At 43.7% G+C, this 15,550-nt stretch overlaps 1 protein-coding gene across 2 annotated transcripts in view; it reads right to left on the bottom strand.

Annotated features, from left to right (window-relative positions):
• Window positions 1-15,550, bottom strand: part of LOC143302074 (uncharacterized) — a 40,387-nt gene that overhangs the window by 9,168 nt on the left and 15,669 nt on the right. The window contains exons 5-10 of one of the 2 annotated variants that reach the window (XM_076616585.1): window positions 15,130-15,310; window positions 9,532-9,721; window positions 7,426-7,566; window positions 4,711-4,746; window positions 1,437-1,544; window positions 354-515 (exon numbers count right to left, since the gene is read on the bottom strand). In XM_076616585.1, coding sequence (XP_076472700.1) covers window positions 354-515; window positions 1,437-1,544; window positions 4,711-4,746; window positions 7,426-7,566; window positions 9,532-9,721; window positions 15,130-15,310 — 818 coding nt within the window. The remainder of the gene's footprint in view (window positions 1-353; window positions 516-1,436; window positions 1,545-4,710; window positions 4,747-7,425; window positions 7,567-9,531; window positions 9,722-15,129; window positions 15,311-15,550) is intronic. The other variant, XM_076616586.1, reaches the window with a different exon arrangement.

Genomic DNA, 15,550 nt, shown 5'->3' with positions numbered 1-15,550 from the left:
ATGGTGATTCGGGGTGAAAAATTGGCAGTATTTTCTACATATGGCAAAACTGTAAAAATAAGATGAGAAATTTGATTTTTTTTTTTTTTTTTATGTAATAGCTCAACATGTAATAAACCAGTTCTGAAAATTTCATTTTCTTACTCTGTATTTTATATTTATTGTAATTTTTATCCAAACCCTTACAAATGGGCCGTCTGTGGGGAAAAGCAAGGGAGAAAACTTGTCGTCCCGAGTGAGTTAAACACTAAAAACAACAACATTCACTTGTTACTAATCCCCACAGCCTGTGCATTTTTTCCACTTTCAAAATGCATTCACACACACACACACACACACACACACACACACACCCTGAAAGTCCTGCATGTTGGGCGGTGGAGGCCCCCTCCAGCCAGGGGGTGGGGGTCGCATGCCGGGGGGAGGTGGGGGCGGCCCCCCGGGTCCCCCCATGCCCCAGCCGCCAGGCGGCCCCATGCCCGGAGGTCGCTGCATCATGGGGGGAGGGTTGTGACCTGCGGAAACCAGCAACAGCAAGTCATATGACATCAATGATGATAGTATCAGTATCAGTAGCTCAAGGAGGCGTCACTGCCTTCGGACAAATCCATATACGCTACGCCACATCTGCCAAGCAGATGCCTGACCAGCAGCGTAACTCAACGCACTTAGTCAGGCCTTGAGAAAAATAAAATAAAATAATGAATAAATAAAATAAATAAATAAATAAAATAAAATAAAATAGCAAAATAACAAAATAAATAAATAAATGAATAGAATAAAAAGAAATAAGTAAATAAATATTCATTATATGATGATAATAGATAGTACTTACATAGTGCAAGCTCCCCATATAATGGGCTACAAGCGCCTCACATGAAACAATACATATGGTGATATATCTATCTATCTATCTATCTATCTATCTATCTATCTATCTATATATATATGTATGTATGTATGTATCAGTGCTTGATAACATACTTCTTTTCATGGAAAAAACAACACATGGATGTGTATCTATTCACCAAGACAATACTACAAATTGCAGATATGATCAATCACACACACACAACACAACACACACACACACACAACACACACACTCACACACACAACACACACACACACAATACACACACACACAATACACACACACACTAAACTGCAGGCTCTAACAAAACTCTACATCATAACCAAACTCAAAGCTGCTATCAAATTCAAATTCAAAACTTAAATCATAATCAAACGCTAGACCATATATCAAAACTCTAAGCTATAATCAGGACGTAAATAAAACTCCAGGCCAGGAATGCCAGGAATTCCAAAGGAAGCAAACAGTAAACGATACCATATAAAAACTGCTGATAATATCATCAGTAGCATGGTTACCCTTTCCCTCCTTTTTAAAGGACTGTTAACAGCAAGTCACTGACCTTGACCGGACATCTGGTTGGGCATGGAGTTGGGAACCGAACTGTTGGGCATCGAAGACGGTGGGGGCCCAGGGGGTCCCGGGGGGGCACCGAACTGGCCAGGAAAACCTGCACACATGCCCACGTCCAGATGAAAGCACCGCTACACCTTGCTCAAAGCCCTGGGCAATGTCATGTTGATAGGTATCATTATGCATCACCCGCAGTCACACAAGGCACTGTCATGTCGCTGGCATTGCCATGCTGTGTACATCATTCACATAAAGTGCTGTGATGGCCTAGAGGTAACACGTCCGCCTTGGAAGCGAGAGAATCTGAGTGCGCTGGGTCGAATCACGGTTCAGCCGCCGATATTTTCTCCCCCTCCACTAGACCTTGAGTGGTGGTCTGGACGCTAGTCATTCGGATGAGACGATAAACCAAGGTCCCGTGTGCAGCATGCATTTAGCGCACATAAAAGAACCCACGACAACAAAAGGGTTGTTCCTGGCAAAATTCTGTAGAAAAATCCACTTCGATAGGAAAAACAAATAAAACTACACGCAGGAAAAAATACAAAAAAAAAGGGTGGCGCTGTAGTATAGCAACGCGCTCTCCCTGGGGAGAGCAGCCCGAATTTCACACAGAGAAATCTGTTGTGATAAAAAGAAATACAAATACAAATACAAGGCGACGTCACGCTAACGGCATCATTAACGTCAGAACAGACCTTGCATGGAACTGTTGTACCTTCAGGAGGAAACCTGAAGGAGGGAGGGGACATAGCGAGAAAGAAGAGAGAGGAAAAAGACAAGACAAACTTTTCATTAATCAGAGTGGGAAAGAGACAGAGACAGAGAGAAAGAGAGAGACAGACACAGAGAGAGAGAGAGAGAGGAGTGAGAGAAGAGACAAGACAAACTATTCATTAACTCTCTCCATACGAACGGCGAAAGAGACAACGTTAACGGCGTTTCACCCCAGTTACCACCATCAAAATAATAACAAGCGGAAGGCTCTTACACTGAAGAGGTGAATGTTGACAAAGAATACCACAATTCTGACGACGGAAGCTAAAAGTTGGGTCATTGAGACACCCACTGGACATCCGAGGGTCCTTGTGTAGAGAGGAGAAGAGAGGGCTGGCCGTACTGAGTGAGTTAATGAGAGTGGGAAAGAGACACAGAGAGACAGAGACAGAGACAGACAGAGACACACACACACAGACAGAGAGAGAGAGAGAGGAGTGAGAGAAGAGACAAGACAAACTTTTCACTGATGAGAGAAACAGTGAAGAGGACGGGAGAAAAGGGGGAGAGAAGACATACAAAAAAACAAGACAAACTGTTCATTAATGAAAATGATACATGTCCATGCTGAAAATAATAATAATAATAATAATAAATAAATAAAATAATAAAAAATAAAACCCAAAACATCCAATCATGTTGCACACAACCAACCGACCACCAGGGGCATTCCAGAGCTGATTACACTTCAATTCTTAAAACAAGTTGGAAAAAAAAAAAAAAAAAAAAACCCACCCAATATTCAATACAAGTTCAATCAGAAAAAAAAAAACCCACCAAGAAGACACATTCAAAACCACATCAGTCTACAAAATATCACAGTCATGCTAAATCAAACCCTTGGCCAAAACAGTGTCAGATATTAAAAAAAAAAAAACCCATTACCGATTGATCAACAAAAATTGCATGATTTATGTGCACACAACTAAACACAAAATATTCTGAGTAAGAGAGAGAGAGAGACATTGGGCACAAACACATAGGGTGTTCCAGGGCCTGAATTTCTGCTGTTACCTTTGAAAACTGGTTTCCAAAACTTTACGGTCCATTTTTGACTCACTTGTGTAAACAAAGTGAGTCTATGTTTTAACCCGGTGTTCGGTTGTCTGTGTGTGTGTGTGTGTGTGTGTGTCTGTGTGTCCGTGGTAAACTTTAACATTGACATTTTCTCTACAAATACTTTGTCAGTTGACACCAAATCTGGCATAAAAATAGGAAAAATTCAGTTCTTTCCAGTCATCTTGTTTAAAACAATATCGCACCTCTGGGATGGGCACAAAAAATTTTTTTTTTAAATGAAGCCTAATTATATGCAAACTGCATTTACTGTTATATTGATATTTTTTTGTATTCTCTAAACTTGGCACTTTGATCTGATATTCTGACACAACAACAAGAGGAGTCATTATCATCATTTTTTGTTCAAACAGGAACTTCTAAACTTGTACCTGCTCCACAGGAGAAGTAACCATGGCACAAGTTAACTCGTACCTGGAGTAAAATAAGTCAATACAATATACACACAGAGCGGACCAGACGAAGAAACAGAAGAAACAAAAGGAAATTTTCTATCTAAAATTACGTTTAAATAACATACTTACAGTTACCCAACTAGTGCAGACTCCGGCTAGGGGTCTGACATTCCTGTCCTGTGCAAACTACTATCCGCCCATGCGGAGAAAACGAAACTACGGCCGATAACCTCCCGGAAGTAGGTAACCTCCCCTTTAAATCTCGATTTATGGCGCTGATTTACAGCGGTATTTTTTCCCAGAAAAACAGGTCTTATTATGCAATAAATTCTACTTTTTTTTTCCAAATATCAATTCATGGAGCAGAATAACAATCTTTTTTTTTTTTGCCATATGGAAGCCAGCTTCCACACATAAAACAGCAGCGTCTCTGGCTGGCACCACAGTGACAAGACACCAAGCAAACAGCCACAACCACCAAACACAACAGTGAAAATTCCATGCAAGTATACTGAACAAAAAAAAACAAGAAGAAGGAGAACAAGAGGAAAACCACCGCCAACAAATACCAATCAAAAAGTCAACTGAGAGGAACGTTCAATCAACAACAAAACGTCTTCAACGGCAGGTCTGCCCAAAACTTCCCCCCTCACCCATCACGTTTGTCCACCTGTGAAAAAAGGTTACAACGCCCAACTCCCTTGTTTTTTCTTTATCTGTTTTTTTTTTTTTTTTTTTTTTTTTTTTTTTTTACCATTGACAAACTAACTACAGCCATAACATCCAAATCATCAGTCTTCTTTTTTTTTCTTTTCTTTTTTTTTTTCCCCTCAATTTTTTTCCTTCAAAATATGGCTATTCTGGAACGGTCGGCATGTTTGTGAGAACAAGAGGCGAGAAGTCCGTGAGAAAAGGTAGAAAGCAAATCAACCAACCAATAGAAAGCAACAACAGAACCAACCAATCACAAGGAAAAGCACCCAAACCCAACAAGACCATGATAAAATGATTCACGTTTCATTTGAGGTCGATTCGGACGGTGCCACCCTTCTGAGGATAAAATAAACACGTTGTCAAACTATGCTCCTCCCTTCTGAGGATAAAATAAACACGTTGTCAAACTATGCCACCCTTCTGAGGATAAAATAAACATGTTGTCAAACTATGCCTCCCTTCTGAGGATAAAATAAACACGCTGTCAAACTATGCCACCCTTCTGAGGATAAAATAAACACGTTGTCAAACTATGCTCCTCCCTTCTGAGGATAAAATAAACATGTTGTCAAACTATGCCTCCCTTCTGAGGATAAAATAAACACGTTGTCAAACTATGCCACCCTTCTGAGGATAAAATAAACATGTTGTCAAACTATGCCTCCCTTCTGAGGATAAAATAAACACGTTGTCAAACTATGCCACCCTTCTCAGGATAAAATAAACATGTTGTCAAACTATGCCTCCCTTCTGAGGATAAAATAAACATGTTGTCAAACTATGCCTCCCTTCTGAGGATAAAATAAACACGTTGTCAAACTATGCCTCCCTTCTGAGTATAAAATAAACACATTGTCAAACTATGCCTCCCTTCTGAGGATAAAATAAACATGTCAAATTATGCCACCCTTCTGAGGATAAAATAAACATGTTGACAAACTATGCCTCCCTTCTGAGGATAAAATAAACATGTCAAACTATGCCACCCTTCTGAGGATAAAATAAACATGTTGTCAAACTATGCCTCCCTTCTGAGGATAAAATAAACATGTCAAACTATGCCACCCTTCTGAGGATAAAATAAACATGTTGTCAAACTATGCCTCCCTACTGAGGATAAAATAAACACGTTCTCAAACCATGTCATCCCTCTGAAGATAAAATAAACATGTTGTCAAACTATGCCTCCCTTCTGAGAATAAAACAGAAATGGAGACAAATTAAATCACCCTTCTGAGGATAAAATAAACATGTTCTCAAACTATGCCACCCTTCTGAGAATAAAACAGAAATGGCGACAAATTATACCCATTCTGAGGACAAAATAAATATGCCTTCAAATTATACCACCCCTCTGAGGATAAAATGAACGTGTTGTCAAACTATGCCACCATTCTGAGGATAAAATAAACAAATAAAAGCATTCTACATTAAAAAAAATATATCGGAAACAAACTAAAAACGTTTTTTGGAAACCATTCCAAATGATATAAATGATAAAACAATACATCAAAAACAAACAAAACACATTCCTCAGATACACATTTGAATACAAAACAAACTACAACAAAAGAAATCCACCTAAAATCAAACTTTCATAAAAACATACAATGATACATCAAATGATAAAAAAACAAAACATAATACATCAGAAACAAAACTGTACATTCCAAAATCAAATAGGGTTAATCAGAAGAGAAAAAAAAGCAAACAACATTTCTACCAAACCAAACGATATATATACAAAAACATACATCAAACAAAACAAAACCTGCTTACATCACAAACCAAAAACATACACTTAATCAAAAACACACACATTCGTTTGTCTTCTTTCTTCATTGCTGTTTATGAATAAGTTATTTGATATCATGGTTCATCAGCCACAATGTTAAAACTGAAGCGCAACGTGTGAGCATAGTATATAAACTTTAAGCTTGTTGATGCTCTTTTGTCCTTGCTAGTAATGTAATCATGCACAATGTTGAGCAATCAAAGACTATTTAAACCAAACACACACACACACACAGAGACACACACACAACACACACAACAAAAATACACATACACATACACACAATAATCATGCATACAACTGAGTAATTAAAGACTATCTAAACCAAATGCACAAACATGACATACACACAAACACGAACACACACAAATACTACACACATAAAACAAACAGAAGCACACACACACACACACAAACTAAACACACACACAACACAAACACACACAATAAAAACACACATACACACAATAACCATGTGTACTAACTACAACTGAGCAATCAAAGACTATTTAAACCAAATGCACACAACATACACACTAACAAAAACACACACACACAACACACAGACACACAACACAAACACACAACACACACAAAAACACACGCAAACACTACACACACAACACAAACACAAACCACACACACCCAAACAACAACACCCCCCCCACACACACACATAACAGCATCTGTGGTGCTCACATAACAGCCGATCATATACCAACTTGCGATATGTTCAAGTCTCAAATCCCTGAACTGAAATCGTCTTCAGTGTTGACGATCTTCAGCAGTCCATTGCTAATGTATGACTTTTTCAACTCCTTGTTAAACAGTCCAGTTGGTTCGCTGTTATAGTTGTTAGTTTTTCATTAGAAATATGTTATATTGTTACGATTTTTTGTTTATTTTTTTAAACAAAACTTAAATCAATAATTTTCACACACACACACACACACACACACACTTTCACTTACTCGTATGTGTACACAGTAATCCCCCCCCCCCCCAACCCCCACTCTCCTCCCACTCGATTTTTTTCCTTCCCTCGTCTAATATCACTCACAGTGAAAAGACGTTAAACTAAAGAACGAACACACAAAAACACACGCAAACACTACACACACAACACAAACCACACACACCCAAACAACGCCTCCCCAACCCACCCACCCTACCCCCACCCCCACACACAACAGTGAAGACAACCACAGGTTCCTCCCTACCTGGTGGAGGCGGCCTCATCCCCGGAGGCACGTTGAAAGCGTGGGGCATGGTGCCCGGGGGCATGGGGGGAGGGGGCACGCTGGACGGTGCAGGGGGGGGCACCGGAGGGGGCACCGGTGCAGACACCGACGTCATGTGACCTGAAAAAAAAACAAAAAAAAAAACAACCCCACATTCATTATACATTAGATTCAAGACTCTTGCTGGGTCATAGAGTTTCGCTGTAAAATGTAATGTAATACTACTTTTGTGTGTGTATTGATAAGAATTCTACAAACTAAATGAAATGATAATATCCTGAAGTTTTATACATTTTTTTCTGTTTTTTGGGGGGTTTTGGGGGTTTTTTTTCCCTCTTTCAGCCGAAACTAAAAATCTGATTCTATGATCAAGAAACAAAATAATTCCATGCATATAACACACACATGCCACAAATCACTCCCCCCCCACCCCCCCAACCCCATCTCCCAACATACACACCCCTCCATCATACCACCCTTCTGCCAACACACAACCATACACTCCCCTATCTAAATCTTACACACACACCTCAACACACCACACCACACCCCCATACTCACCTTGCAGAGGGTGAGGGGGCATGCAAGGAGGAGGGGCAGCCAACACACACCATACACACCTCCAAACCCCCCCCCCTTCCCCCCAACACACACACACACACACACCATACACCCCCCCCAATCCCCCAACACACACACACCATACACACCCTCACCCCAACACACACACACCATACACACCCCCACCCCAACACACACACACACACCATACACCCCCCCCCCCCCCTGCCCCAACACACACACACAACATCCCCAACACACTCACACACACACAACACCCCCAACACACACACACACACACACACAACCCCCCCAATCCCCCAACACACACAGTGACACACACAGACACACACACCATACACACCCCTCCCACACACACACAACACCCCTAACACACACACACACACACATACACACCCAACACACACAACAACCCCAACACACACACACACACACACCATACACACCCAACACACACATACAACACACCATACACCATACACACCCAACACACACACACACAACACATCTCAAACACACACACAACACACCCCAAACACACCCCCAACACACACACACACACCATACACACCCAAGACACACACACACTACACCAAAGACACACACACACAACACCCTCAACACACACACACACACAACACCCCCCCCCAACACACACACCATACACACCCAACACACACACACAACACCCCAAACACACACACACACACACACACACACACACACCCAGCACACACACACACACACACACACACACACACCATACACACCCAGCACACACACACACACACACACAAACACACCATACACACCCAGCACACACACACACACACACACACACAACACCCCAAACACACACACACCCAGCACACACACACAACACCCCAAACACACACACACACACACACACACCATACACACCCAACACACACCCCCAACACACACACACACACACACACACAACACTCCCAACCCCCCCACAACCCCCAACACACACACACCATACACACCCAACACACACATAACACCCCCAACACACACACAACACCCCCAACACACACACCCAACACACACACAACAACCCCAGCACCCACACACAAACATACACCCATACACTTCCAACACACACACGCTCACTGTCGCTGTCACCATATACACCCAACACACACACACACACACACACACACCCACAACACCCCCAACACACACATACACACCATATACACCCAACACACACACAACACCCCCAACACACCCCCAACACACACACACACACACACAACACCCCCAACACACCCCCAACACACACACACACACACACAACACCCCCAACACACCCCCAACACACACACACACAAACACACACACACACAACAACCCCAACACACACACACACCATACACTTCCAACACACACACACGCTGTCACCATATACACCCAACACACACACAAACACACACACACACCACCCAACACACCCCCCCCCACCCCCCCACCACTCACCTTGCAGAGGAGGAGGGGGCATGCCAGGCGGAGGGGCAGGCCCCGGCATTGGATGGGGGCGGAGGGGGGGGCACGAGGGAGGTCTGGGTGGGGGGGCCCGGCGGCTGGACAGGGGGTGGGGGGGCGTCGGCAAACAGCTGGTGGGGGCGGTCCGTCAGGGACAGGGGGTTCTGGGCAGCCAGCAAGCGCTCTGGGCAACAAGAGAAAAAAAATTTAAAATTAATCAATAAAAAAAGAAGAAAGAAAACTGAAAAAAAAAACCCCAAAAAACCCACATAAAGGCTCAGTTGATATTCATGGCAACATCCATATTTCTTCCTGTTGTGAAACAGGGTTAGCAGACGCCTTTTACCCAGTAAAAGTGATGTGGAGTGATGGCCTAGAGGTAACGCGTCCACCTGGGATGGGAGAGAATCTGAGCGCGCTGGTTCGAACCACGGCTCAGCCGCCAATATTTTCTCCCCCTCCACTAGACCTTGAGTGGTCGTCTGGACGCTAGTCATTCGGATGAGAGATGATAAACCGTGGTCCCATGTGCAGCATGCACTTAGCGCACATAAAAGAACCCACTGCAACAAAAGGGTTGTTCCTGGCAAAATTCTGTAGAAAAATCCACTTCGACAGGGAAAACAAATAAAACTGCGCGTATGAAAAAATACAAAAAAAATGGGTGGTAGCGACGCGCTCTCCCTGGGGAGAGCAGTCCGAATTTTACAGAGAAATCTGTTGTGATAAAAAGTACAAATACAAATACAAAAAGTTCTACACCAAGGGGCGGTTCCTCGCGCAGAAAACAGCTCACTGGTATTTGGGTCACCCTGCAGCGTCAGTAAGCCGGTGCACTGTGCGCTTCACCTTCAAAGACCACACCAACTGCAGCAGCTCATGAGAGTACCTGTGTCAACAACCACGCCCTGTCAGCACCACACCACCTCTGTCCGACAGCAGCCCTGTTCTGCACAGAGGACGACAACGCTCCCGAATACTACGACTACACTCTTGATTACGTCGATCCCCGAATACGACATACCGGACTTGACAACCCCGCCGGTATTCAACAAGTAGCAGCCATAGGTGTTTGTCTGTCCCCCTAAAGTGTGTTGACCGACGACTGGCCATTCTTCATCTTCTTCTTCCATTAATGTTCAGCGGTCATAACTTTGACCATTACTAACATTTTCCGCTACACGACCAACATCGACTTGCCGATGACTCTGTCGTGGTTCATGCATGCTGGGTATTTTCCTGTCTCCATAGCTCACCGAACACTGACATGGGTTACAGGATCTTTAAGTACGTACTTGATCTTCTGCATGCATATACACACGAAGGGGGTTCAGGCACTAGCAGGTCTGCATATATGTTGACCTGGGAGATCGGAAAAATCTCCACCCTTTACCCACCAGGCGCCATTACGTGATTCGAACCCGGGACCCTCAGATTGAAAATCCAATGCTTAAACCACTCAGCTATTGCGCCCGTCATTCTAGTTCATTATTTCGGGTAGCAACACTTTATTCCCCTCTGTTCACTGTGTGACTGATGGAGTCAACGTCCACACCTTGTTGTAAACACTGCTCTTTCTGTCTTCAGGGGAAAAACTGCGGATATTGCCAGATTCATAAACGTTTTAATAACACTAATAATACTACTTCTACTACTAACAATAAAAAAAATTTTAAAGATTAAGTGAAAATGATACCAGTTTTTCCCTCATCATATCATCATTTTTTTGGCTCACACAAAACATACAAGTATCATCATCATTATTTCTTTGCTCACAAAAATGTATAAGTATTACCATTTCATTTACTTATGACGTGTGAGAAATTGTAAGAATGAAGAAAAAAAAAGGAAAAAAAAAGAAAAATGATAACACACACAAGCAAACAGAAAGTAAACAAACAAAAGATCAAAACAACAAATGACAAGAACACACACACACACACACACACACACACACACAAAACAAGAACAAACAGCGATTATTAGAGCACAGGCATAGCGTGACAATACTTTTTAAAATCCATATATTATACATATCTCTATACATTTTTTTTTTTAATTACAATGAAATAAAAGATGACTGCTGAGCCTATGAAACTACAAACGGAAAAAGCTCATAAGAAAAACTGCTGGTTATACATATGATAGGACTCACTTTCCATATCACTTATCAGGTATCCAATGTTTCACACCACAGGTCAACCTTCAGGGAATGTATTAGGTGGAAATGATGCTGGAGGCAAAAGCTAAGCTGAAGAAAAGTCAGGAGTGTTAATCAGTGAAGGAAGGCAAGAAGGAAGAGAGAGGTGAGTAGAGATCAGGCCACGAACTAACACAGTCACTGGTGGGGGAAGATTCAAGGTCCAGAATGGGAAAGGGAGGGGAGTTTTACTTTCACTTTCTCAAAGTGGTGTCACTGAATTTGTATTTGTATTTCTTTCCATCACAACAGATTTGTCTGTGTGATGATGGGCGCAATAGCTGAGTGGTTAAAGCGTTGGACTGTCAATCTGAGGGTCCCGGGTTCGAATCACGGTGTCGGCGCCTGGTGGGTAAAGGGTGGAGATTTTTACAATCTCCCAGGTCAACATATGTGCAGACCTGCTAGTGCCTGAACCCCCTTCGTGTGTATATGCAAGCAGAAGATCAAATACGCACGTTAAAGATCCTGTAATCCATGTCAGCGTTCGGGTGGGTTATGGAAACAAGAACATACCCAGCATGCACACCCCCGAAAACGGAGTATGGCTGCCTACATGGCGGGGTAAAAACGGTCATACACGTAAAAGCCCACTCATGTGCATACGAGTGAACGCAGAAGAAGAAGAAGTCTGTGTGAAATTCGGGCTGCTCTCCCCAGGGAGAGCACGTCGCTACACTACAGCACCACCCATTTTTTTGGTATTTTTTCCTGCGTGCAGTTTTATTTGTTTTTTCCTATTGAAGTGGATTTTTCTACAGAATTTTGCCAGGAACAACCCTTTTGTTCCATGGGTTCTTTTACATGCGCTAAGTGCATGCTGCATACGGGACCTCCGTTTATCGTCCCATCCGAATGACTAGCGTCCAGACCACCACTCAAGGTCTAGTGGAGGGGGAGAAAATATCGGCAGCTGAGCCGTGATTCGAACCAGCGTGCCCAGATTCTCTCGCTTCCTAGGTGGACGCGTTACCTCTATAGACCATCACTCCACTGTGTTCGGACAAATCCAAAAACGCTACATAGCAGACGCCTGATGAGCAGCACAACCCAACGTGCTTAGTCAGGCCTTCAGTTCATGCACATTATATATATAGATATTGGAGAAAGGAGGCAACATCTCAAGTTCACCCCTCCAGCGACCAGCCAACTTTCACGTGCGCCAGCTGTTCCCGACAATGCAGGTCCAGGATTGGCCTGTACAGCCACCAGAAGGCTTGCCTCACCTGGACGACACCTTCTTCCCAGTGATCTTCGGATACGAAGAAACTGCCATCATCATCATCATCATCATCATCATCATCATCATCATCATCATCATCATCATATATATATATATATATTTGTGTACCTATCACAGTGGATTTCTTCTGCAACAGAATTTGCCAGAGGACAACGCTCTCGTTGCCATGGGTTCTTTTTTCAGTGCGCGAAGTGCGTGCTGCACATGGGACCTCGGTTTATCGTCTCATCCAGACGCTCAGTTTGGGTATCCAGTCAAACTTGGGGAGAAAGGGCGAGAAGAGGATTCAAACCCAGAACCTCACGGACACTTTACTGGCAGATGAGCATCCTAACCACTCTGCCACATTCCTCTTTAAGACAGGACCAAGGTCAGAAAAAAAACAAACCTACCTGTGCTTAACTTCCATTTTACAACACCTCCCCCCTCCACTACACCTTGACAGGCCGTCTGGCAGCTTGTCCTTCAGTAAGATGAAAACGTGTCCTGTGTGTAGCATGCACTTCGCACAGGTACAAGAACCCACGGCAACAGAAAGGACTGTTCTTAGCAAGTTCATGTTAAAAAAAAAAAAAAAATCAACTTTAATAGTAAAGCTAGCACACTTAGTTACAGACAGACAAAAAAGAGAAAACAAGAAGGGATGACGGTTCACTGCGGCGACATGCTCTCCCATGGGAGAGCGGCCTAATTTTGTGCAGAGCAATCTGTTGAGACTTCTTCTTCTGCGTTCGTGGGCTGCAACTCCCACGTTCACTCGTATGCACACGAGTGGGCTTTTACGTGTAGGACCGTTTTTACCCCGCCATGTAGGCAGCCATACTCTGTTTTTCGGGGGTGTGCATGCTGGGTATGTTCTTGTTTCCATAACCCACCGAACGCTGACATGGATTACAGGATCTTTAACGTGCGTATTTGATCTTCTGCTTGCATATACACACGAAGGGGGTTCAGGCACTAGCAGGTCTGCACATATGTTGACCTGGGAGATCGTAAAAATCTCCACCCTTCACCCACCAGACGCCGTCACCATGATTCAAACCCAGGGACCCTCAGATTGACAGTCCAACGCTTTAACCACTCGGCTATTGCGCCCGTCTGTTGAGACAAGATAAGTCATACAATGCAATGCAATACAAACAGTTACTGAATGGAGCCAAAGAACGCAAAGCATTTACTAATCACTAACCAGCAGCCAACTCGTCTCTCTCTCACAAGCGAGACAAATTTCACATAACAAAACATCCAATACGACATCACAAACTGACACGAACGATGTAGGATATATGAATCCTCAGACAAAAACGTCCCGGAAAGCCGAAACAAAGAACAAACATGCATGAAAATAGCATTTCTCATGCATAAAAGGTTGGCAAAGACAGAGCAAATCGATAATATCACTTACCTGAAAAATGGAGGCCATTGTGAATGAATAATAAATCACCTCCTGCCGGGAATGACGTTTCATTGGCTAGCAGACGGCGGTCTAATGGCAAGACGTCTTATCACTGAGTTGCCGCTACACATTTTTGGTCAAGAGGAGCAAAACAGACAGGCCTGGTTTGCATCAGTTTGACATGGTACAGTATATGACACCAAACATTCTGCCAGACGTCTTATCACAGAGTTGCCGCAAACATTTTGGCCAAGAAGAGCAAACAGATAGGCCTGTTTTGCGTCAGTATGACATTGTACAGTATAACTTCTTTGTTCGTGGGCTGCAACTCCCACGTTCACTGGTATGTATCGAGTGGGCTTTTACGCATATGACCGTTTTTACCCCGCCATGTAGGCAGCCATACTCCGTTTTTGGGGGTGGTACAAAATACGACAGCAAATAGTAGGGGTCTTAGTAGATGGTGTCCTAAGTACGTAAAATCAGAACAGGCACCACTGAACACCACCGAAGTGACTCAGCAGCAGTGCAGGGTCTCCTCTGGTGTGTGGCCTCCTGGCGACCTAACATCGATGGTTCCCTGTGGACTGCCGACGCTGGAACTGCGACGGACGAACCCGGATGTGGCCGTGTATGGGGGAATCTAAATGAGCGGCGTGGGAGTAATGCCACTGAAACGGTGCAGATGATGGGGCAGCAAAAAAACAAAAACAAAAAAAAACAAAAAAAAACCGACAGCAAACATTCACTAACCTGCTGCCGACCCGTGTCTCTCCCCCTTGGAATCCTTCTTGAAGGCGTAGGAGATGGTGATTGGACGATTGCACAGGTACTGGCCGTTCATGGCCTCAATGGCAGCATCCGAGGCCTCGAAGCTGGCAAAGCTGATGAAGGCGTAGCCCTTGGAGTTGCCCGTGTCAGGGTCCCTCATGATCTGATGAACAACGACAATGTATGACGGTCAGTCGTGTCGTGTCTGACTATGACCATCAGAACAGCAGAGGAGGCAACTGCCGTCCTGACTACAGAATCTGATAATAGTGGGGAGTGTCTAGCCTAAGTTACATCACCACTCTCTCGGCCAAGAGGGTTTTAGGACAGTTGGTGTTGGGATGGCCCCTAAAGGCCGACCAGTCCCCAAGGCTGCAGCACTAAAAACCAGTGCAATCTTTCC

The sequence above is a fragment of the Babylonia areolata genome, chromosome 28 (assembly GCF_041734735.1).
Source record: "Babylonia areolata isolate BAREFJ2019XMU chromosome 28, ASM4173473v1, whole genome shotgun sequence".
Lineage (NCBI taxonomy): Eukaryota > Metazoa > Mollusca > Gastropoda > Neogastropoda > Buccinidae > Babylonia > Babylonia areolata.
The sequence above is the reverse complement of the archived record's forward strand: the minus strand, read 5'-3'. Positions and strand labels throughout refer to the sequence as shown.